This window comes from Podarcis cretensis (genome assembly GCF_951804945.1).
Source record: "Podarcis cretensis genome assembly, chromosome: 5".
In the NCBI taxonomy this organism is placed as follows: Eukaryota; Metazoa; Chordata; class Lepidosauria; order Squamata; family Lacertidae; genus Podarcis; species Podarcis cretensis.
Window position 1 is genome coordinate 82,203,509 of NC_137174.1, and position 25,240 is coordinate 82,228,748.

Here is a 25,240-nt window from a genome sequence, read left to right on the forward strand (position 1 = left end):
CCTCCTAAATCTGCTTTTTTATGTCACTGAAGCTTTGGCTAGCAGAGACTGGTGAAGGAGACCTTAGTATTTTAATTTTTAAAATTATGGGGAACTCGTAGTAAGTAAAGTATGTATATACTGCTGGCAGACCATGGAATCTTGAGGGACTTATGAGTGAAAATCTGTTGTAGTCTTCCGATGATGGCATACTGCTTACAGTTGCTTTCATCATCAACATCATCAACAACAAAAACCTGCACCGTATTTTTGGAAGGCCTATATCATTTGCATTCACATTATGAACCTGCAAACCAGTCTCTGAATACCAGTTGTGGGGAACTACAGCAGGAGAAGGTGATTGCATTCACACAGCCATGGTACATGAGGTGTGGGGCCACCTCTTTGCTGCCCTCCTGTTATGTACTGAGTTGAATGGGATTCAGAATGCAGCACTCTGATTGGTCCTAGAACAATAGGATCCAGAATGCAACAGTCTGATTGGTCCACAGGAGCCACCCAATCCAGCTCCAGGTGGAAGTGAATCTGCAACCTGATTGGCCTACAGGAGAATCCTGGAATTAGCCAATCACGTGGGGCCCATTATGTAAATAATGTATATAAAGCAGACATTCTGGGGGAACTTCCATTCCTCCTCACCACTATGAGCTGAATAAAGAGCATGAAATCCACTCTCAACTCCGAGTATATTTCCCCTCCACTCACTAGGACTTGATCGGGTGAGGCACTGAAGTTAATAGTGAGGAAGCATCTGGTTGTTGGTGGCCACCACACTTGAATTCCCACTTGCACCCATCGCCGCCCACTCACAGCTTCTCCTACCTTCCTGCCATCTTGCTCCATACCAGAAAGCGGCAACATCACCCTAACTGGAAGGGTGGAGCACTGGGGCAGTGAGAGAAGCCCATCTCACAATCGTGAGATTGTCCCCCCATCCTGCCTATGGACTTTCCATAGGCACCTGGCATCCAGGCACTCTGAGAAGCAGGCTGCTGTGCCTTTGGTCTGATCCAGCGCGGCTTGTCTTATGTTCTTAATCCTCTCCCAACGCTTTTTAAAAGTTATGCGAAATCGAAAATTCCTGGAGAGGGAGGGAGTGCACTTCTGCCATCATCCTAGAGCAGTAGGAAGCTATAACCTTATTCCTAAAGTTCTGTAATAAAATACCTTGGGATTATTAGCCTCATCATTTACTGCTTGTCTGAAGCTTCAAGCAAACTGTTTTCATCTGCCATATATTTTCTCTTAACTCTCCCCAATAATGGCATAGCAGAGGTAATTTCCCAGAACAGTGAGGTTATGTCAAGAGTAAATTGTCCTGCGTTTTGTCTGATCTAAAAGATGCCAGAGACGTGCTACTCAATAAACCTTTTTAAATAGAGTTGTATGATGGTTCCTGTTGCATTCTTTGGCTCAGGTCAGGAAGGATCAGGGACCTCTGTCCATCAGATGTCAGATCTCCCATATACAAAATGGCCAGAGCTCTGACAACTGCCATGATCTTTGCCAGAGACGTGGCAAAGCAGTTAACATTTCCTTCTGACCCAATTTGTTGATTTTGCAGTTTTTTTTATGATTCTCTTGCTGTTCTCTGCATCTTACACTAGCAGTCAAACACACAAGCAGTTTTTACTATTATTGTTATAATTATTTTCTGTCCAGAATTCCGCAATAATATTTTGTAACCTGAGTGAACTAGTTGATGCTGGATTATTGTTCTCATAACCTACTTTTCCCTGTATATATCGATATATTTTTTTTAAAAAAAGTTAGTGTTGTATAGCATTCACAAATCCTCACTGCGTGTTGCAGAAACCTGGCTACTATCCCTACCCTATCCCCATCTTGGGTAAACATACTGTAATTGTCTGATACCACGGGCAGTACAAAAGAACATGTGCGACCAATTCTATTTGTCTCTGTCCACAGGGAAATAGTCTCTCTACAAGTGGTGTTTTCTGTAATCTCCCCTGTAGCACTGCTGAGGTAGTACATTCAGTCTTGCCAGCAGGTAGGCCCTGCGTTGATTCTGGTTGGTCAATTGGGAGAGATGCAGCAGTCTCCACTTGTCCCCATGTGGTCCACTTGGCACTGCAGAATTAGTGCAAGCTGTACAGTCTGGGCAGCACCATCTTGTGAGTGTTTCCTCGGAAGTTAGACCTACTGTGTTCATTGTGATTTATTCCCCAGTACAGAAGCAGCTAACTTGGCCCCCTCCAGATTATGCTGAACCTAAAACATCTGGAGGCTACCTTGTTGGTTTTCCCTGCCCTAATATGTGTGTTTAGGCTGCAGTTCTCAGTACATTTACTAGTCAAAAAGATCAATGGAACTCGGCAGGACTTGCCTCTCCTGGTATGTCCCACAAAGGACCTTACTGTCTTCAAATAAAAACATCTTGGAGATCCCAGGCCACAGGGAGGTTAGGCTGACCTCAACCAGAGCCAGGGCTTTTTCAGCCATGGCCCTGATCTGGTGGAACGCTCTGTCACAAGAGCCTTGGGCCCTGTGGGACTTGACATCTTTCCGCAGGGCCTGCAAGACAGAGCTGTTCCACCAGGCCTTTAGCCAAGGCGCAGTCTGACCCCCTCTCTCCTTCTGTAACCCTCATAGAATTCTAGCCCAATGGTTTCCATTAATTTGATTCTGAACTGATTTTAGAATGTATTTCAATTAACTGACTGTGATTTTATGTAAACTGTGCTATTTTTACTGTTGTTAGCTGCTCTGAGCCCGGCTTTGGCTGGGGAGGGTGAGATATAAATAAAATTATTTTATTATTATTATGCAATTTCTGCTTTTGAACTCTAAACAAAATGTCCCAAATGGCACATGATCATTATTTTAAATACAGTGGCGGGGGGGGGGGGTCAAATCAAGCTGCAGTAGAACCGAAAGGGTAAAGGCAGCATTGAGCAATGAAAATAATAAGACAGCAGATAAGACAACATTATGCAAAAGTTCTCAGCAGATGGTATAAAAATAGCTGTTTTTCAAATTCCTGGGCAAATAAGCAGTTCTTAACCTAACACCTGAAAGCTCAAGAGGAAGATGGCCGATGGTTCTCCCTGTAGATGATGTTTCAGGCCAGCGCCCTTGGTCAGCGTGGGTGGACACCTGCTGCTGGTTGGACACACCGTGCCAACCCCCCTGCTGCCTTGCCCCTCTCCCTCCCAGTAAGCAGTAGTGACACCACTGCAAGGAAGCTAGCTGTTCCTGCTTCTGGACCTGTTTTCTTTCTTCATCATTGCAATCTGCTTGCTCAAGTGCTTCCTGCTCTGGCTCTGAGTAGATATGAGCATGCAAGCAGCAGAAGCGGCAGTGAGGAGGAATAGCTGCCACTGCTTGTGTGTCTAGCAACAGTGAGGAGGCATCAGTGTACCGGCAGTGGGAAAAGCTACCTGATGCAACAGAATCTTGCTTTGGGCCTTTGCTCTGCCGCATGACCTGTTTTAAAAACCAGCAGACCTTCAGGAACTGCCTAGGAGACCCTGGAGGTCCGTTCTTAACCTGAAACTGTTCTTAACCTGAAGCGCCACTTTAGCTAATGGGGCCTCCTGCTGCTGCCGCGCCGCTGGAGCCCGATTTCTATTCTTATCCTGAAGCAAAGTTCTTAACCTGAAGCACTATTTCTGGGTTAGCGGAGTGTGTAACCTGAAGCGTATGTAACCTGAAGCGTATGTAACCCGAGGTACCACTGTACTAAGGCTCTCTGAATGTCAGCCTCAATTGCCTCTTCTCCTGTAGCAGTTCAGTATGGACTTCAATGCCTTGTTGATTCATAGCTATTCTAACTAGGGTTGCCAAATTTCAAGAAGTTGTTGGGCAAAGTTGTTGAGCTTTTTTTAACAACAATTGCCCCCGGATGCCATTTTTACATTTCTTTAACCCCTCTGACATAAGGCAACATGTGACTGAGTCCTGAGTTTAACCGGTGGAATTTGTCGGAGTCTTCTGTGCCTTGTAAAAAAAATGTAAGTCATCAACCGCACATTATTCTACATCCCTCTTTCTTCTCCCTTTCAGTATGGGTTGCTTAATCTTTATCGCCCATCTGCTGCAATTCTACACCAGTCTCAGTATGGATCCGCTTGTGAGTTAAACAATAAGTGACAAACAGAAACAGGAATGCTCTTTCAGGCAAGTGACATTTCAGAAAACAAGATGGACATGAAAGGAATGTATCAAAGCCTCTTGCAGCAGAAATACACTGTCATTCTTCTTCCGAGCACAGAAAGAGAGAGTCATTCTGGCACGCGAAACCAACACTTTCTCTTGAACCGTGAGTGCTAATGTAAGGTAATGGAAACCCACCATAAATTGATTTGGAAGCAGGGACTTGGGCCAAAGTAAAGCACACTGCCCTTTCAGACTTTTGCAGCTAATCAAATGAACAGGGAATTCGGATAATTGCATCATTGTCCCCATAAGCAAAGTGCGGATAGGCTGGGAGAAGATGTATAATTGACTAATATCTGGTCACCGCTGTCACTGTACATCTTCATAAACCACTGGCTGCTTTATCCTTCATAACCACATGGAAGTGAATTACTATAGCTAATCTACTGTATGACAGAGCCCATGACATTATTTGATGGCTTTTTCATTACTAAGACCATGGAAATAATTTGTGTTTTACCACAACCCAGTAATAATTTATAGCACATTAAAAGATTGTATTAAGGACTCTTACCATGCAAAGGAAAAGCATTTCCCTTTCCTCACTCCCCGCCCTCGCCCCCAATGGGAATTTCTGCTGCCATTATCTGGGAACCCAACGCAAGCATTGACTTTTCTTTTCCTTTTTATTAGGGCTGAGTGGGAATGACTTGATGTTTTAAAAAATAAATTTCAGCTGCCTCTTCTTGACAATGCTTCAAGTCCTCCTTGCAAAGCACTTCTTTAAATTTCCCTCACTTACTCTCCTGTAACCATCGCGGCCCAATCAGAAAGGCTACATAGATGGCCATTCCATTCCTTTACACAATCCTTGATAGTGGAGGGGTCACTCATGTGCATGAGGCGGACTGACACAGGTGCCTTGGGCAACAGAAGCCTGGGGGCACCTAACCACCTTCATCACTGGCAGAGAAGCAGCAACAGCAGCAGCAGTGGCTTCTGGCAAGAGCTTGCTAGATCTCACGAGAACTCAACATGACTATTGCTGCTGCTTTGTGGGTGCCACCACGCAACCCAGGGAGGTTTCAGGGAAAGTAGGGTGGCAGGATTGGGTGAGGTAGCACCTAAGTTGACCTTTTTTGGGGGGTAAAGGAGCTTTTTTTGCAAGATCACAAAAAAATGAAATTTGAAGCTTTTGAACTGTTTTTAAGGAAAGTTGGCAAAATGACACTACCAACATGGGTCATGGGTTGCCATAAGTCCAGGGGCGGAGGAAGTGGGGTGTGGTGAGTGTGGGCAGCCCTGGGTGTCACCACTGAGGGGGGGGTGACAAAATGCCAGGCGGCACTCACCATGGGGCCTGGAAGAGATGTGGTGGCTTGGGCACACACAAGGTCTGCGCTGCCCAAACTGTCTGCCCACTGCCTCCCCTGCAGCTGTAGGGCAGCTGAGTGGGAGGAGGCAGGCAGACTCTGGAGGCCCCACAGTACATCCCGCCCCATGTGCAGCTCACCGCCCCAGGAGCCCGAGCAGCTTCCTCCGCCGCTGCATACGTCTGGATTTTCTCAGACATTTTTACAATTTCTGCCTAGACACTGCTTCCAACTGCAGTATTTTGGTTATGTCCAGGAAATTGCAGACATATGGCAACCCTAGTATTACCTTCCCATTTCATGGGATGTTCCACCCCTGCCCATGTGACTAATCAAGAAAGGAGGAAGAAGCAACAGTCAGAGAGAACACAGGAAGCGGCCTTTTTAGTCCATGTCAGGCCATTGGTCAACATAGCATGTCTGCATTGAATGGCAGTAGTTCTCCAGGGTTTGGGGCATGAGTTTTCCTCAGTCCTACCTGGAGATGCCAGGGAACAACCTTCTGCATGCAGTGTGGGTGCTCTACCACTAAGCTATGGCTCTCAGAGAAAAGAAGCCATCATGAGGGGGGAAACAATTGGAAATATAAACAGGATCTGCAATCTAATGTATTTTTTTCTCAGGAGAAACCAGTAGTTTCATACTGAAAGTGGATAATATTCTGTGCAACCCTCTTTGAAAAGCAAGTTGGTGAAACAAAGATTACAGTAGCAGAGTAAGGAAAAAGACGCTGTAGTTTGGTGTGTACAATATTATTCATTTATGTGTTATTTATTTAAAATATTTTATCTCCCTCCTCTCTACTTGTTCAGAAAAAAATGTCAAAAGAATGAAATAAAATGATACAAGAAATTCAGTAAAAAATGTAACGTGGGATCCAGTGAAATCAGAGTAGTAGATGCACTAAAATTAACAGACATACGTTATGGAAGTCCATTGATTTTCATATCACCCATGAGTTGTGTAACAAGGATAAAGTAGCAGGCAAAACATACATTTAAAATACAGGCAGATTAAAAATTTAGCAAATCAAAATTCATCAGGTGGGTAGATAGGTTTCTGTCAGAACAATAAATATTATAATGTTTAGGTAATGATATAAAAACGATTGGATGCAGAAAAGTGATGAAAAATATCTGGGGCACTAAGATGGATGATCTTGAAGTAAGGTTCCCAGCAGGCAGGCCCCGGCATTTTAGCTTTTCCATTAAAAAGGTAAAGGTAAAGGTACCCCTGCCCGTACGGGCCAGTCTTGACAGACTCTGGGGTTGTGCGCCCATCTCACTTAAGAGGCCAGGGGCCAGCGCTGTCCGGAGACACTTCCGGGTCACGTGGCCAGCGTGACATCGCTGCTCTGGCCAGAGCCAGAGCCAGAGCCACACACGGAAACGCCGTTTACCTTCCCGCTGGTAAGCGGTCCCTATTTATCTACTTGCACCCGGAGGTGCTTTCGAACTGCTAGGTTGGCAGGCGCTGGGACCGAGCAGCGGGAGCGCACCCCGCCGCAGGGATTCGAACCGCCGACCTTTCGATTGGCAAGCCCTAGGCGCTGAGGCTTTAACCCACAGCGCCACCTGCGTCCCAGCTTTTCCATTACTGAAGCTTAATTTTTGCCAACTGAACTGTTTTCCCTAAAGGCGCCATTTTAGCCTGCCATATGAGCTGACGGTATTCAGTTGGCTAACCCCCAAGACTCAGAAAAGGAGCTTGATCTTCAGTCTGAGCTACTTGTTTTACTTGGAGCAGACCCTACCTTGCTGTGTGGTTGTTGCCCTTTGGAATGTCTGCCTGCACTGCAACACTCCTGTCATTTTTGCTTTTCTAATGGAAAGCTATGTACTTGCTTGCCCTAGACCACACTGCTCACCTCTGAATCTCACCATTTGTAGGGTGGAAGGGGAAGAATGGGAATGGTGCTTAGAATCATTTGTCCTACCCCACACCCAGAATGATGGCAGTCCTTTGCTATATACTGTACTATGTTTTTTTATTGTTTAAAAAATCACTAGTTTGTTGCCAGTTACAGAAAAGGACCTGCATTCCAAAATGTGTCTGAAAGATATAAGCCAGTGTGAATATGTGGCAAGAAATAGGATGATGCAAATCTTGGCAATGAATTTGTATTCTTTTCATTTGTAGTATCAGATGATAATAGAGAGCTATGTGCTTTATTAGTATGAATAATATTTGGATAACTGGAAGAAAGAAATTTATGTAGATATCTTCTCTTGGGGTCTATTGTATTTCTAATGGGTACAGTTGGGTTTTTTTATGCATTCATGGTTCACAAAGTTTGTTTTCCCACATGAGTCCTCCTGGCTTTCTTTTGATATGAATTTGGGTGCATAAACACACAGCGCACTGCTTTCCATGTTTACTTCGAGGCAAGTCCTGCTGTGATCAGCAAGTCCCACTCTTATCAAAGCAAGTCCCACTCTGATCCTAGGCAGCAAGTGTAAACTGGATCACATCCTTTACTTGTGTACAGGGCAATCACAGAGGTGGTAGACAGTTCTTCCTGATTACAGTAGCCTCTGGCCATACCTGTAAATTCCCTAATCTGCACACCATGCTTATCAAAGCAGGAGCACACATGCTCAGATGAGGGGGAAAAAGAAAACACACTGTGCAAAACAGTCCAAAGAGATAACAGCCAGACTGTAAAAAATGTGGTAATCATTAAGAGGGCAAAAAATACAAAAGCCGGCATAATTATTACGTATTCCCTTTGAATTCCAATCGTGCAAGTCATGTTTAAAACATATTGGTAGAGAGCACTTGCTTCATTGTTTGTGTTTGTATGTAGCATTTGAAGTATGGCAAACGTTTGTAATTTATGGCTTCCAGCAAGAATAATAAGGTCGTGCCAAAAAACCCCAACAGTTTGCTGAAAAGGCTTGTGAGACAAGGAATGAGGCATTTTGTATCAGCACTGGTAACCAGCAAACCCAACTTTCAAGGGGATGAAGAGTTTGGTACCAAACTTCTAGTTCTTGTATGGAAGGGTCGGACCTGAGTCAGTTTATGAAGGAAACCTCTTTTAAAAAGTCCTTCAAGTCAATGTACATCATAATCTTATGCAGCGTTATTTGGACCGTGTTCAGTGGGGCTCACCCACAAGTAAGCATGCATAGGAATGCAGCCTTAGACATTAAGGGTGGTATTCAACCGAGGTTTACTCAGAGTAGACCCATTGAAATTAATGACCCTAACTTAGTAATGTCAATTAGTTTCAGTGGATCTGCTCTGAGTAAAACTTAGTTGAATAGGGTTGCCATATTTCAAGAAGTCAAAATCCAGACACAAAAAGCTATTGAGCTATTTTGGGGAAATCTGGACGTATGGCAACCCTACCGAATCCATGAGAGAAATCCATTTGAAAGCTTCATTTGTAACAAGTAATGGATGCCAATTGCAAATACAATAATAATAATATATTAGTATTTTTATACCCTGTCCATCTGGCTGGGTTGCCCCAGCCACTCTGTGCAGCTTCCAGCACATATAAAAACATAATAAAACATCAAACATTAATAATAACAGTCGGATTCAATACAAAACCAGTCCAAATACAATATTATCAAGCTTGGCCTTTTTGCTCTTTGTTTACTAAATACAAATGAAATATTGCATCACACTCTCTAGAAAATGTTCTGATGCAAAGTGAACATTTTCCCATTCAGAATTTTCAAGAAAACCAGCATCACTGACAAATCTGCACAGCTGAGGGGAGATCCACTTCCTCAGAAATTCACATTCAGCTTCACATCCCTGGTTCAGCTAATGAAGTGTCCTAATTAACCTTGGACTGGTTACAGCAAACCATCTCCCAGGTCTGCCATAAGAGTAAATGAAAACTGTAAACAGTAGTAGAAAAACTTAATATAATAATTAGTCTTCAATATGAGAAAATATAGATTTCTTCTTTTTAACAAATGAAGTGGAGATTTAGGCATGGGAACAGGTACTTGCAACTATTCATATGAGACACACGTTTTCAACATATCAGAAGAACAAATCGATTGATAGATATTGAAGCCATCACAAATAAGCAACACTCCTCCAATCTTTAAGTATTGGCAGTTGTGCCACAGAGTAATGAAATCCAGGAAGCTGTGAGTTAAATCATTCTTTCTAGCGAATGACTGAACGGGAGGAAATTGCAAATTATTCCTGGATATCCCGCCCACCCCCATGGAAGAATGAATGCTAATTGCATAGCCAACATCATCTAATCTCCTCGCGAACCATTCAGGATGAATGTTAAAGGAACAGGTCGCCCTCTGTCTCAAACTCGGAAATCTGTGAAAACCCAGAAAGCTGTGGGAAAAGCACTGCTCACTATTGCAGTGTGGTCAGTTAGTGGTGGAAGAGGGATCAAGGAAGTGTTAGCTCTGTGGGTGTCAAAGGCACGTCCAATTCCTTTGAACGAAAGCCTCTGTGTGTATGTGATCAAACCAATATGGCTACTTCTCCCACAAAATCAGCCCTTATGTGACCAAACCAACGTGTGGTAGTGGTTGATTGACAGAGCTCCAAATAAATGTAGGAAGTTATGGTCTACATCAGCTAAGGAGCAGAGAAAAGGCACGATTCTTTGGGGTATTTGCAGTCAGTGAAGCCACACCCGCTCATTCTAAAACAAAAATGAAAGCCTGAATTCTGGATCCTCTAAAAGAGACAAGGTCACTAAAAGACTGCAAAATACTTGACATTCTTAGATTTCCTGTTTGAATAGCCTGTCAAAAGCCTCCTACTAAGGAACCAAAGTGGACGTAAACAGGCTTATAATCTACCACACTTACAGTCTGGCCTACAGCTCACCTGCTCCCATTTAAGCGCTGTGCCAAAACCTGTCCTCCAGATTCTCAAATGTTTTCTTCCTCTGTAAGAGAGGCTTCCATTTTTCTGCTTCATTCTCTGGGCATGTCAGAATTTTCTTAAAATTTATTTAGAATTTAGGTGTGTATTTATGTGGTTTTCAATATACCTTATCATTGTTGGCTATTTGCAGTTTAGTAGCGCTGCAGAGAGCTTGCTGGGGAGACCATGCATAATAAGGAACTCAAAAATAACTTTAACAAGGTTTTAATAACAAAACAAAAACTCCTTTTACACTAAAGATAACAACAACAAACCAGACCCAACCACCAACCCATCCCCCAGGGAAATGAGAGAGCTAGGTGCTGCTCCTTATATACTATGCCCAAATGCTGACACAGCTTAATTAACACAACCTAGCAGCACCTGCTATGTTTCACAGCTGCAAGACTGGGTCTCGTTATTTGCCCTGGCCCTTAAAGACATACACAACTTGTGAAGCAATAATGAACCTTCACATTTTACAGTGACCATTCAACAATCATTGTGTGATGGCCAAGGGTGGTAAAGGTACTTTTCTTTCCAGCAAACATTTCTCCAGCACCTTGCAGCCTCCCTGGCTGCCTGCATGTCCTGATCTGAAAAAGTCCCAGGAAAGGAGTTGCTTCATAATGCCTTTCTCTAACTGATACATGGGCATCCAGGAAGACTGCAAAGTGCAAACCACTAATGAGATGTTTCGTAGAATGAAAGGACACTAACAAACACCACCACCCCATTCACCTCAAAAGTAAAGTAAGTGTAACAAAAAGCCTGCAGCCTTTTTCACTGACATTTTCTCTCCCCTTTGGTAATTTTCACATGCAATTTATTTTCTGTGCAAACACCCTCCCCTCCTACCTTAGTGCTTAGCAGCCTCTCCCCAAAACTTCCCAACCTTTCTGTGACATCAAAGCAACTATGCCAATGATTGTGGAGGCCACAACCCTGCTTAATAAACAGGTATCTCTGTGACATCAGAGCAAATAAACCAATTGTTGCTGGATGACATCCACAAATCATTAACTGTTGGCATGGTGTTGGCTTGTGCTCTTTGAGTAGTCTCATTTGAGTCCATAGGACATAACATATTCATTAGCTTCTCTAATGATAAATGATAAACCAACACATTGGTTTTTCTACTGTTAAATTAGTGGATTGTTATGATTTTTTTAATAAAGAAATAGTTCTTTTAATGATTGCATAGGGAGTGTTATCATATACTGGCCAGCTGTATCAGTCTTATACTAAATAATAATGTTAATTGTGTGTCTCCAAAGTCATTAGAATTTTGTCTAGGAAGCTATTATGTTTAATGTTATGACATTTTCAAGTACTTCTACCCAGCAGGCTAGCCTGCCCCAGCGTTCAGCTCTGTGCAATTTCCTGTAAGCTACATAAAAGTTCAGTTGGATACTATTACCAGCTGGGAAGGGTGGGGGTTAGTACATTTTCACTAATTTTAAGGGGCTTAATGAGCTTCGCAAGGCCAATCTAAGAGAGGGCAAGACAACACCAAATTAAAGCTCCCACAATGTTTCCACTTGAGAGTCAATCGTGATACCCATATAAACTCCACAAAGGAGTGTCTGTTTCAAAACCAGCCAGTTATGTCTGAGGCAAAAGTCAAAGCTCATAGGAAACTATATGGGAAATCTATTGGAGAAAGAATAATGAATTATGACAACTCAATCTTTTAAAAGGGGACTTTTTAATATAATAAAGTCTGGGTAGTGACATGGAGTTGTAGCCAGTGAAGCAGTGGCGTAGCGTGGGGGGTGCAGGGGGGGCCGGCCGCACTGGGCGCAACATCTGGGGGTTAGGGAAATCCACGGGTTAGGGGGCGCAAATGCACGGGTTAGGGGGCGCAAATCCATGGGTTAGGGGGCGCAAATTACTTGCCTTGCCCCGGGTGCTGATAACCCACGCTACGCCACTGCAGTGAAGTACCAAGTTAGTCTCTTAGCAGTGTAGTTGTTCAGTTGGCAAAATGTTTTGCACCAGTGGAACATTGTGGCACAAGAGAATGCATAAACAGATCGCTTGTAACTTTTGCACCATAGACTGCACAATCTGTTGCATAATGAGCTTGCACAACAACTGTTGCGTTGGATTCCTCCATTACACATTAAAACTCATTGTTCACTAGTACAAGAGCTCTTCCACTAGCAGACAAAGAAAGTTGGATGCAGCCCATGGACTCAGACTTTGCCTGAGTCCCTATGCTTATTATTATTATTTATTCCGCCATCCATATGACTGAGTTGCCCCAGCCACTCTGGGCAGCTCCCAACAAAATATTAATACCCCAAAACCTGAAACATTAAAAGCCTCCCTGTACAGGGCTGCCTTCAGATGTCTTCTAAAAGTAAGACAGATGTTTCTTTCCTTGACATCTGATGCGAGGGCATCGCACAGGGCAGGCACAACTATCAAGAAAGCCCTCTGCCTGGTTTCCTGTAACCTTACTTCTCACAATGAAGGAACCACCAGAAGGCCCTCAGAGCTGGATCTCAGTGTCCGGGCTGCCTACTACCTGACTTCAGAGGATGCACAATTTGAGAGGATGGAGTCAATTTGAGCCCCTTTTCAGATAATACACAAAGTACACATGGAGAAGACAGAGCAGGACTTTACTGCTGGTCGTACTCTAATGTTGCATGTGCCACTGGCCCTACCCCCTCAATGTTTACCCCTTTGTCATCGTCTTTTGCTCTCCCCTTAGTGTTTGTCACATGGGAGTCAAGAGGGCTGGGCCAGCTGCCCAGGCAGCATTGGATGTAGGGTCAAGCAGTACAATCCAACTCTCTCTTCTCTACATGGATATGAGATATTGGGTGTGTGGAAATAGTATGGAGTGCTTGCCCCATTGCCTGATGGAACTTGTTGGAGTTGATGGAGTTGTTGATTCCATTGCATTCCCATGATGGATTGGGGTTGAGAGGTTGGCATCTTAAGAAGTTTATTTATGGTGGCCTGTTCTTGCCGTGCCACAATGCCAAAATGGGTTAGGTAGATGCCTCATGGTGACAGAATTGTCACCCAAATAACTGCACAACACTTCCTGTTATTGCTGTGGTTGGTGTACAGCTGTTTTATTTGTCAGGTTGCATCAAAATAGTAGAAATGGCTAGGGAAAACTTTACCCACCACAAAAAGCACTGTGTTTAGGGGAGGGGGAAACCTAAGCAAAAGTTCACCCGCTGCCATCATCTTCTCATGCTATTGTTAAAATCACAGGAATCCTGCCAGGACGGGGGGAAAGATAGCAATTTAGACAGCGCTGTAAAAGGTGTCATTGCTCCCACTTTGGATCCTGCCTACTTTTAGTCAAGAGAAATGTGGCGAAATAACACTTGGGGATGTAAGAAGGCAGCAATTTCAATTCCAACCTATATTAATCACAATCAGTACTGTTTCCATTCTGCTGCAGTTCAGTTTACACCAAATACTATGTGGGATGGAAAGACCTGTGGGGGGTTGGGGGGTTGGGTGAGGTATAAAGTGTGAGGATTGGCAAGTGGGGGCTAGGCAGGGGTGGCGAGCAACGTTAGCAGGGGCAGTAGGTGTCAGGGAACTGCCGTCAGCGCAGAGGCGAGAGATGGAAGGGCAGTTGTGTTATAGGGAGCCTCCGAAAATCTTGCGAAGCAGTTCCTCTTCCAGCGAGGAGGAAAGCCCCACCTCTGGTAGAGAAGAGGTGCAAGGACCAGAGGATGCTAGGGAGAGCCTTAACACTGAGCCTGAGCAAGCTGGAGAGGCGGGGAGCACACCCTTGCCAGCGCCCATCCTGCACAGTAGTCTTCGGCGCAGAGAGGGGCGGAAATGGCTGGGGGTGACGTGACTTTTATGCTGGGGGAGGTACAAAAACCGACCACTCCCGGATTCTGCTAGCGATTGAGCCGCACATGAACTTACGACGCTCTTCACTGTAAATAGTTTGCACCAAGAATAAAGCCTGTAAAAGACAGGTCGGAGTCTTGCCTGGTTACTCTCAAGCAACCACAACAGCCATCTGACAATAGCCTAGTAACTTACATATCTTTATTTCATTTCAATGTAAGGGAGATGTGAAAACAAGGTTTTAAAAGTCATAAATCATGTATCATTTGCAGACTTAAAAACAACAACATGAACAAATACCTATCATATATGCTTGACTGATGTACATTCCTGACCACAGATAAACATGCAAACTGCAGCAGTTTCAGCTTCCTTTTCCATTTTTTTCTGATATCCCGACTTACAACTTCCATCGACAAGGCAGCCCTCCAAGCACAGGCTGCAGTGCAAAGATTTGTACAGAATTTGTGAATAGTGATTTATATTTTAGATACAAATTTAGAAATAATTCATATGATTTAACTGCAATTACAATAGGTCTTGTTCGTAGTGGGGAAGACTGTGAGAAGGGGAGTTATGTGCCTCTTCTCCAGATGCAAACTGCTGATGGACAAGGCACCTCTTGCTCACCCTGCTTTTTTTTTTTTCTTTTAGCCCAGATGTGGTCTAGACAGCCCGCTAAGTAAGGAATGCCTTCAAGCAGAGGATTGTACACAGCAAAGTTGGGCACATGGCCCCACCAGCACCTTATTGCCATTTGCCTTGAGCAGAAAAGTTTGGATTCAGCAGACCTTGGGCTCTCCCTGTTGAGCTGGGGCTGTGCTGGCATAAGTCAGATATACCAGCATTTAGTTCCTCAGCTCTGCTCAGCTGGGGTTCAGCAGGGGGACCTTAAACTGGTATAACTTATGCTGTGCAAGTCCCCAAAAAGTTGCGTTCAAGGAGCGAGGCAGGATGGGGCAATGAGAGATTTACACCTGTTCCAAGCCCCATAAATCTCAGTCTGAGCTAGGGCTCATTCCTCAAAACCTGGGTTCAGTCTCAGCTGCCACCCAGATGGCTGTAGCCTCGCCAGAGGCTCCTGAATGGAGTTTGGAATAGGGGTCACTTTTGCCAGGGTAAGTGCTAATTATGCCAGCTTCTTATACTTAGGATTGCTTTGGCAGGCCAGCCCTCTGTAATGTACTGTTGTGGATACTGTGCAGGAAGGAGCAGACACAGCCTCTAAGATTGCAGAATTGCAAAGATGGCTTTACTTTGCTCGGTACATCTTATATCACTATCACTTGCGCCAACTAGTGACATGAAGTGTAAGTACCAGATCCCATATATTACACCCTGCAGGAAACAAAACGCTCTGCCATTTGGCAGAGAAGCAACCACCATATACTCAGTAGGTTCATTCTCCATAAACCCCAGAAAGTGTCATTTGGGCAAAGGCCCTCCATTTACAAGCAAGTACTGTCCTAGTCTAATGGTTAAATCTAGCGCTGCTGGCAAATCTGCCCAAGCAAGAATGTTTTTGCTATGCTAGTTAAACATTTCCCCCACTTATGAGCATGCTTGAAACCGTCCTGCTGGTCTGTGCTGTTGGAAGTTAGGGAGTTAATGTGGCACAGGAGAACTGCTGCTTCTAAAGTGGGAAGCAGGCGGTGGCAGAGGTAGCTCCGAGGAGAAATAGCTTTGCAGGGGAGGAAAAAGCTGATACCGTGGATTCTGGCGGAAGATAAAAAAAAATGTGATTTGTGTGCTTATGGGTGGGCTTGAGGGAGCTTTAAAGAAGCTGGCAGGGCAAAGCTCCAAATTTAGCATTAGAGGCAACAGCAACCAAAAAATAAAATAAAACCCATCAGAGTTTCTTTCCTTTAATCATTTGGAAGTTGTCAGTAATATTTCCTAATATGCAACCTGACTCTGCTCTTTTTTCCCCTAACCACCAGCTCGCTTTAGATATAAGGAAAACATATTATCACATGCTGGCTAGGACTGGTGGGAGTTGTAGTCTAGAGCATCTGCAGGACACCAAGCCCGTGAAGGCTGTTCTTGTCTAACCACCAGTTCCTAACTGCACTGAGGATGAAACCGTCTTCCTCTCACATCACTAGTCTCCCTGTCCATGATGGTGGCTTTGGCCGCCATGAAAGGGCAGCAAATGGCAATTTATTTAATTCATTGTTGTTGTATTTTTACTGCCAGGGAGGAGCCAAGGCACTTGTGAATGGGTGACGCTGTGGTCTAAACCACTGAGCTTCTTGGGCTTGCCAATCAGAAAGTCGGTGGTTCAAATCCCCACAATGGAGTGAGCTACCGTTGCTCTGGCCCAGCTCCTGCCAACCTAGCAGTTTGAAAGCACGCCAGTGCAAGTAGATAAATGGGTACTGCTGTGGCAGGAAGGTAAACGGCATTTCCGTGCACTCTGGCTTATTATTAGATCAAATTTTCATCTCCAATTAATAATCTCCAATTAGTGCAGACAAATATCAAAAACTTCTGAGGCTCTTGCGAAACACCAGCTCTTATATCAGCCTCCTGGGTCACATTCTGCCTGTACGAAAACCTCCCTGAGTGTGATTTCCATTTGCCGACTGTGCTTCATTTGTTTTATGTCCTAAATGAATGTGTTTGGTACTTTAAATGTTTCTTAAATGTGACATGATCGGCAAATGCATCTTGTAAACTTTTCCTAATGAAGTTATTGCACACCAGGACTACAGCAGAATTTTTGCTGATGGAGCAATTCAAAAACTTTGCAATAAATTTACATCAAGTATAGAAATGTAATATAATTGATCATAAAAAGCTGTGAGTTTGTGCTGTGATTTTATTCAAAGAAATTCCCTGCTGGTGAAATGCCGTTTAGCAATTCAGAAAACATGGCCAAGATTTCCAACTGTCTAGTCGTAAGCTGAACAGCAGGGACTGGATGAGGCATTAGCCTCCTGTAGACGAGCTAATTGTTAGATCTTATTTTAAATTAATAAGTGTCATCCATATATGAGAAAAAACTTACAGGCCTTTAGAGACAAATAGAGCTTTAGTATGAGGATGCAGTTGCTATGGTGTTTGTTTCTATTCTCTAGAAGATATAGGTTAAGAAGATTCTCGTGTGAATGGTTTAAGATATACCTCAGGCAAGGTAATTCTATTTACACTCAGTGACTGTGCCAGACAGAAGAAGAAAACCCCAAATTTCACTGAATGCAGAAGCAGTATTATTTTGTCCATCAAAAAACCAAACACACTCCATACCATCAGAGTTGTTTATGCTGAAGGATATGTCTCCAGTACACATCAGAGAGTGAACTTTCCATGTGTTGATGTCAAGGTTCAAGCTGGCATTGAATTCAACTCAACACCAATTCTGTCTCAACCAAGTCAAATTCATGTAAGCGGGTTAGCAGTTTGTGAACAACAGCAAGGCATCACTGGAAGTGCGTGAGACTGGGGTGGAACCTAAGGTCCAGGAGCCAACTGAGGACCTCTGGGGCCTTCCTACCTAGCCCTTGGGATTCTTTCCAAGCCATACCTACTTATAAGCCACACCCCTTCAGCACAGGCCATACCCCTCACCTTTCCTGTTCTTCGCCCTCCTTTAAAAGGTAAAGGGACCCCTGACCATTAGGTCCAGTCGTGGCCGACTCTGGGGTTGCAGTGCTCATCTCGCTTTACTGGCCGAGGGAGCCGGCGTACAGCTTCCGGGTCAGGTGGTCAGCATGACTAAGCCGCATCTGGCGAACCAGAGCAGCACATAGAAACGCCGTTTACCTTCCCGCCGGAGTGGTACCTATTTATCTACTTGCACTTTGATGTGCTTTCGAACTGCTAGGTGGGCAGGAGCAGGAGCTCACCCCGTCGCGGGGATTTGAACCCCCGACCTTCCGATCGGCAAGTCCTAGACTCTATGGTTTAACCCACAGCGCCACCCGCGTCCCTCACCCTCCTTTAGACTTTCTCAAATGCATCCCTGTGCATGCATAGAAACCTAGCTTTTGGACTCTGGTCATACCTACCACAAGCATGTAGCCTCCAGAATGTTGTCCTTCTGGGGATGTACCCCTTTGGCTGAAAAATCTGCCCTATCCCTGTTCTGAGTGTTGATCTACACAGCATGGATTAGTAGAATCCAATCCAATATGATTACATTCTGTGGTCCTCTTTAAAAAACCTCACCGCAGAGAACATTAGAAGTCTTTAGAGCATATGTATTACTTTTCCATCAAATGAAAGTTGGATATATAATTTAGATATTGGTACTCAGAGTTTTTTTCTTCACTATCATCACTGTGATATTATTTCAACATGTTTATCAATCTTATATTTAAAAGAGATATTCTGGGTGCAATCCTAAAGCTTAAATATGCCAAGATGAGTGAGGTTAGGATCCAATGGATCTCTGGCTGAGCCAAGCCTGGCAGATCTCCCCAAAAATAAGAAATGGAGAGAAATAAAAAATGAAAGATTTGCCCATCCCTAGCATAATCAATAACTCTTCCACCTTCTTCTGAATAATGTGTGGATCTGTTCTGATTCCCTGGTAGGCAGCTACGCCTGAGCATCCTTTGTGCATTGAAAGTTTCCAAGGCACTGAAAGTGGTAATTCCATTTTATTCTGCCCTAGTCAGACCTCATCTAGAGTATTGCAGCCAATTCTGGGTGCCACAATTTAAAAAAGATATAGACAAACAGGAGCAAGTTCTGAGAAGGGCAGGATAAAAAGTGCAAATAGTGGGTGCCTGTCATATTGTTGTTGTTGTTGTAGGGATTTGTATACCGCCCTTATTAATAATAATAATAATAATAATATTTCTATCTCACCCATCTGGCTGGGTTTTCCCAGCCACTCTGGCAAGCTTACAGTAGATCTAAGGGCAGTTCGCAACATAAAAATACAATATAAAAAACACAAAATACATAATAAAAACAAGAGCAGAAACATGGATGAGGAAGGTCTTACTCCAAGCTGATCTGCCATTCAGAAACAGCATCCGCAGTCAAAGTAGAACAAGGATGTTATGACACAAAAAAGGGGCAGCCACAGTGAAAGCCCTGCTCCAACTAACTGAGGAGTGGGCTTGTGGGATCTATGGAACTTGCAGAAGTTTATCATGTGCATGATATGAGATATACATGAACAATGTAGAAAACTAGAACATATCCGTGAGTTTGTAGAGTATTTCTTTGATCTCCCCCTTTAAATATAAAAATAAAAATTATGGGTTTTGGGGGTTTTTTCAGTTGTCTGAACTTTGAAAGCCTTGCAAAAAGATAAAGGAAATTAATTGTGGGTTTTTTAAATAAAAAAAAAGGAAAAGTGAGATCTCAAGTTTCTCAAGCACATTAATTACGTATGGATTTCATAACTGACTTTATACTTCCAAACAGCATTTGGCACATAAGCAGTATGCAAGCTGAATGAGTAATGATTACTTTATTTCCAACCACTTTCCCATAATAGCTGGCTCTATTCAAATGGCATTTGTTATCTTCAGAGCCCAATCCTATGCATGTGTATAGGATTGCAACCAGAGAGGTCAGTTTACAGAAGAGTATATAATTAATATCACTGAAAAGAGAAAAGGGAGGGGGGAAACCTGTGACATATGTCTTCAAAGTGTATTGTTAAAGGCATACAACACAGCTATTTCTTCTTTTTTTAAAAAAGGCAAAATGAAAAAAGTCGTGCTGCATTAAATGATTTGAAGCATATATACTGGGAGTGGTGGAAGGGAAGGCATCATGAATAATTCAGAAGAGAGACGGGATTTTCCTTGCAAGGTCGATGAATGAAAAAGACAAGGCTTTAGGACAGATCAGCTCATATTCTTTCAGCGCTGTTGAGAGATCACCATCCATCTGGAGGGTTAAGGCAAGTTCATGCGACGCAGCGTACCAGCTCCTAGAAAAGATTATATTGAAATCTATTGGCACCAGGTTGTGGTTCAGTGGGAGCCTAACAGCTGCTGGGAAGGGTTGAAGCCTGCATGCTTGATGCCAAGTGAATTGGAGTCTATTTTTGAACTCAACTTCCATATCCTGAAGGAATGGTTATCAAAAGGAAAGAGAGGCGATGAACAATACCCCAGGCAGCCGGTACAGAGAACAGGACCCTACTTTATTTATTCCATTGAAATGACTGGAATGTCTTACAAAATGGCTTGAAAGAGAAGGTCTGTTTGTGTAAGATGAATGTGAGTATTGCTAAAGGGTTTGGGGGGGGGAGAAGTGCTTTCAAATCATTTCTGCCTTTAATAATGGCCATTTGATTTCCCCTGAAACTGACGACAATAGCAATTGTAGGAGGCAACGTGTTTAAACGGTGCATGGACTCTTCCAGCCTCTTAGAATGGAACTTTTTGCTTGGCTTTGTTGCAAACTATGTCCACAGATATTCCAGCTCAGGGTCTGAACGGAAACTGAAGGCATGGGAACAAATAAAAGCCACAGCCCCATGAATGCATTTCAGATTTTTGCACTCTTTAATTGGATCTCGGTGGTACCTAATCTGAAAGAGAACACTTTTTATTTTTAGATTTCCAAATGCCTAAAGTGGCCCAGCACAAAAATATACCCTGGTTAGCTTTCTTGGCTGCTTGAAAAGGCAGGAAGCAAATAGCAAAATTATGATTTAGTGCTATTCATAATCAATTATGCAGGCTTTGCAACTTTGACAGGCAGGAAAGCTGAAGCCTGCGGCTAGGCTAATTTAGAAGGGCAATTGCTAATTACATATAGGGAAATAGTGTTAGAATTGGAAAATTTAAAAATTAGGTACAGTTTGAACAATATATGCAAGATTCATTTAGGGATAAATCCTAACTCCTTCTATTAAATGTGATTTTCTTGGCTGGATTGATCTGATCTATTACTCATGCTGTTTCTAAATACTGGGTATGCAAGAGGATTCATAAACCCTTGGCTTTCAGGCTTTGGCTGGGTTATTTTGTGATCCAATAATTTTGGTATTGGAAATAATTATGGGTCACACATTTTAAACTGGATTTATTTTGTACTTTATAAAAATGCCTTTAAGTAGCTTTCTTCCAGCTAGATTTACATTCTACCACAGCTGCTATTATTATTATTATTATTATTATTATTATTATTATTATTAATCATCTTCATCATCATCATAATAGAATTTAAATACCGCCCTATACCCAGAGCTAGCTGGAGATATGAATGATGTAGCTTTAATTCAAAGTTGCTAACAGAGTTTTATCAGAGGAAATGTCCTAATGAATCAACTTGTGTGTATTTACATGAAATAATACCATTTGGATATGTGGCCTTTGAAATGCATGAAAACAAAGTTAGCTTCTATCAATTAGTCCAATTTCCATAGGAATAGGTGAAAAGGTTGATTACTTCCCCAACCCCTGGGGGGGGGGGGGAGCCCATCTTCGCATTGCAGCCTGTGAGCCAAACATTAACATGAAGCCAAATTTTTCTGGATGCCAACGAAAAATATCCCCAAACCCCAGTTTTGGTGTTATGTACTGCTAGTTTTGGTGTTATGTACATTACACTGTTAAAATGATTCTGGATGCAGTTCAGTATCCCTAACAGGAAGAAAGCCCCCATTGAATTGAATGGGACTTGCTTTTTGGCATGTATAGGATAGTGCTGTCCATGAAATAAAGTGAAGGCACTGTCCACATTCCTCTGAAGTTAGCCTTAATATTTATCTGTGCAAGGTAGTTTAGTAATATTATCCCCAAATTCCAAGTGTCTGGTTAAGGCTGGGAGAAGAGCGGGTCACCTAAGGCTGCCTACTGTATAGCAAAGGGAATAAATTTGAAGCATGGGCTTCCTATTCAGTGTCCCACACCCTATTATGTTATGCTAGTTTTCAAGTCATGGGTTGCAAAGCTCATTTATGCAAACCATTCAAGCAATTGAGTCTTGTACTGAAAAGGGAGGTTGCACATCAGCCTTTGTGGTGAGAAGCTGCTGTAAAGAATTGTTGTGATGGAGCTGGCTTTCCTACATCAGTTTTTTCTTTCTTGTTCACTACCCAAATTCATGAATAGCAGAGGCACATAAGCTTCCTCCTCGTGACCCATAATTACCGCTGCATTTTGCAATAAGATAAGAGCTTGCTTCACGAACCTATTCCCATCCATAGGGGCTAAATTTATGGAGAGCAGGACCACTTCTCGTGGTCACCCCCCTGATGTCATGCCCTCTGCTGGCATTGCCCTTATGGTTGCATATTCATTGAGGACATCTGGAAGGCACTCCTGGAAGAAACAGACCATTTAGATCCCTTCCAGTTGGAAGTCAGGCCTCATCATGGAACTGAAACTGCCTTGGTCGCACTGGTTGATGATCTTCAGCAGGCTAGGGACAAAGGTGAGAGCTGTTTCCTAGTTCTGCTGGATCTCTCAGTGGCTTTTGACTCCATCGACCATAACATCCTTCTGGACCATCTAGAGGGGCTGGGAGCTGGGGGCACTGTTATACAGTGGTGGTTCTTCTCCTTCCTCCTGGGCCGTGTTCAGAAAGTGGTGGTGGGGGATGAGTGTTCAGACCCCTAGGCTCTCACTTGTGGAGTGTCTCAGGGTTCTGTCCTCTCCCCCATGCCTTTCAACATCTACATGCAGCCACTGGGAGAGATCATCAGGGGGGATGAGCTGGGTGTTCATCAGTATGCAGATGATACCCAGCTCTATCTCTCTTTCAAATCAGAACCAGTGAAGGCGGTGAAGGTCCTGCGTGAGTGTCTGGAGGTGGTTGGAGGATGGATGGCGGCTAACGGATTGAGGTTGAAACCTGACAAGACAGAAGTACTGTTTTGGGGGGACAGGAGTCGGGCAGGTGTGGAGGATTCCCTGGTCCTGAATGGGGTAACTGTGCCCCTGAAGGACTAGGCCTGGGAGTCATTTTGGACTCACAGCTTTCCATGGAGGTGCAGGTCAATTCTGTGTCCAGGGCAGCTGTTTATCAGCTCCATCTGGTACGCAGGCTGAGACCCTACCTGCCTGCAGACTGTCTCGCCAGAATGGTGCATGCTCTGGTTATCTCTGGCTTGGACTACTGCAATGCGCTCTACGTGGGGCACACCTTTGAAAGTGACCCGGAAACTACAACTAATCCAGAATGCGGCAGCTAGACAGGTGACTGAGAGCGGCCACCGAGACCACATAACACCGGTCTTGAAAGACCTACATTGGCTCCCAGTGCGTTTCCAAGCACAATTAAAAGTGTTGGTGCTGACCTTTAAAGCCCTAAACGGCCTCGGTCCAGTATACCTGAAGGAGCGTCTCCAGCCCAATCATTCTACCTGAACACTGAGGTCCAGTGCCAAGGGCCTTCTGGCGGTTCCCTCGCTGCGAGAAGTTACAGGGAACCAGGCAGAGGGCATTCTTGGTAGTGGCACCCACCCTGTGGAACGCCTTCCCACCAGATGTCAAAGAGAACAACAACTACCAGACTTTTAGAAGACATCTGAAGGCAGCCCTGTTTAGGGAAGCTTTTAATGTTTAATAGACTATTGTATTTTAATATTCTGTTGGAAGCTGCCCAGATTGGCTGGGGAAACCTAGCCAGATGGACGGGGTATAAATAATAAATTATTATTATATTAATATTTAAAAGGGCCCGTGTACACATAATTGTGTCCACGTAGGCTTCCACTCAGTTGAGGACCTGGATTGTGCAGGATTTTTGGTCACATGGAAGGAAGCCTATACAGTGTGGTACCTCGGGTTAAGTACTTAATTCGTTCCGGAAGTCTGTTCTTAACCTGAAACTGTTCTTAACCTGAAGCACCACTCTAGCTAATGGGGCCTCCTGCTGCTGCCACACCGCCGGAGCACGATTTCTGTTCTCATCCTGAAGCAAAGTTCTTAACCTGAGGTATTATTTCTGGATTAGCAGAGTCTGTAACCTGAAGCGTATGTAACCTGAAGCGTATGTAACCCGAGATACCACTCACTGTACTACAGCTTTTCAGATGTCCACACTGAATATGTGAACATAGGAAGTGAAGGTTGCAGTGCTGGAGATGCATCTAGAAAGCATGGTCCTCTTCCTCCACTACACATTTATGAATAGAGGGAAATCTGTGAAGGAGTTAAGCTATAGGGCTTTTCTGAGGATAATGTAGGGAGGCTGAGAGCCATGAATGCCACTTTAAGCACAATGGTGGAAAGCCTATGGTAGACCAGGGCTGGCGTCTTTCAGCGATGAGGACCAGCAATGAAAATTCTAGTCAAAGAACCACCCAAATCTGTCACAGGAAGCAATTGCTTTTGAATGTCTAGTTTTTTATTTATTTTTTAGAAGCACTTATAAATCACTCAATCAACGTAGTGTATGTAATACACTATAGATGAAAACACTGCTAATATCCACAAATCATTCACTCTAACCTTCTCAAATTTCTCTTCTCCAAATATCCATTCTATAAGCCGGGATTGCCAACCTTTTTGGGTCTGTTTTTGAAAACCAAAAATGTTCTTCTTGCAAGCATAATTTCAGTGTGGGGAGGGGACCCTGTGAATGCCTAAAATGTCAGCTATGGGTGCATGTGCACTGATGAGCACCATGTTGGCAATTCCTGAGAAAGCTGTCTTTCTGTGAAGTAATTTGCTGTGTGTGAGAGTGTGCACGAAACACATTTGCACATACATAAATTTATACAGATTACACCTCACTTGCAGATTTTTTCCTCTCAGTGCAATACTCATTCCTATGATGGAGCGATAGATAGTGCGATCTTAACCCTCTCTACTCATAAGTAAGTCCTGTTTAATTCAATGGGACTTACTCCTAAGTAAAAGGTGTTGCCCAGACTCCAGCCTTAATGCTTTCACTTTCCTTTTTACTGTTACTTGGTGCAGGCAAAATGATACAAACGTCTGGGAGACATTATACAATGAGCCAAGAACGAAAAGGAAGCAGGGTTTTAAAATGCCCTTTTCTAAATTAGATCTGTAGGCAGCTATCATTGTCTGTGTCTCTGTCTTTGGTAATATGATCTAGGGAAATCAAAGGAACAATATAATGTGTGTCACATTTCATGCATTTGGAGGCTTCTTATATAT

General features: G+C 43.5%; 1 protein-coding gene across 4 annotated transcripts in view; it reads left to right on the top strand.

Annotated features, from left to right (window-relative positions):
- The window catches only part of LOC307216995 (schwannomin-interacting protein 1), a 387,429-nt gene that overhangs the window by 223,282 nt on the left and 138,907 nt on the right, over positions 1–25,240 (top strand). Inside the window, exon 1 of one of the 4 annotated variants that reach the window (XM_079977957.1) lies at positions 20,105–20,380. The exons of 2 other annotated variants lie outside the window; for them this stretch is intronic. In XM_079977957.1, the coding sequence (XP_079834083.1) occupies positions 20,375–20,380 (6 nt within the window). In that variant the 5' untranslated portion in view covers positions 20,105–20,374. Of the gene's footprint in view, positions 1–20,104; positions 20,381–25,240 lie in introns of those variants that run through there. One more of the 4 variants, XM_079977956.1, reaches the window with a different exon arrangement.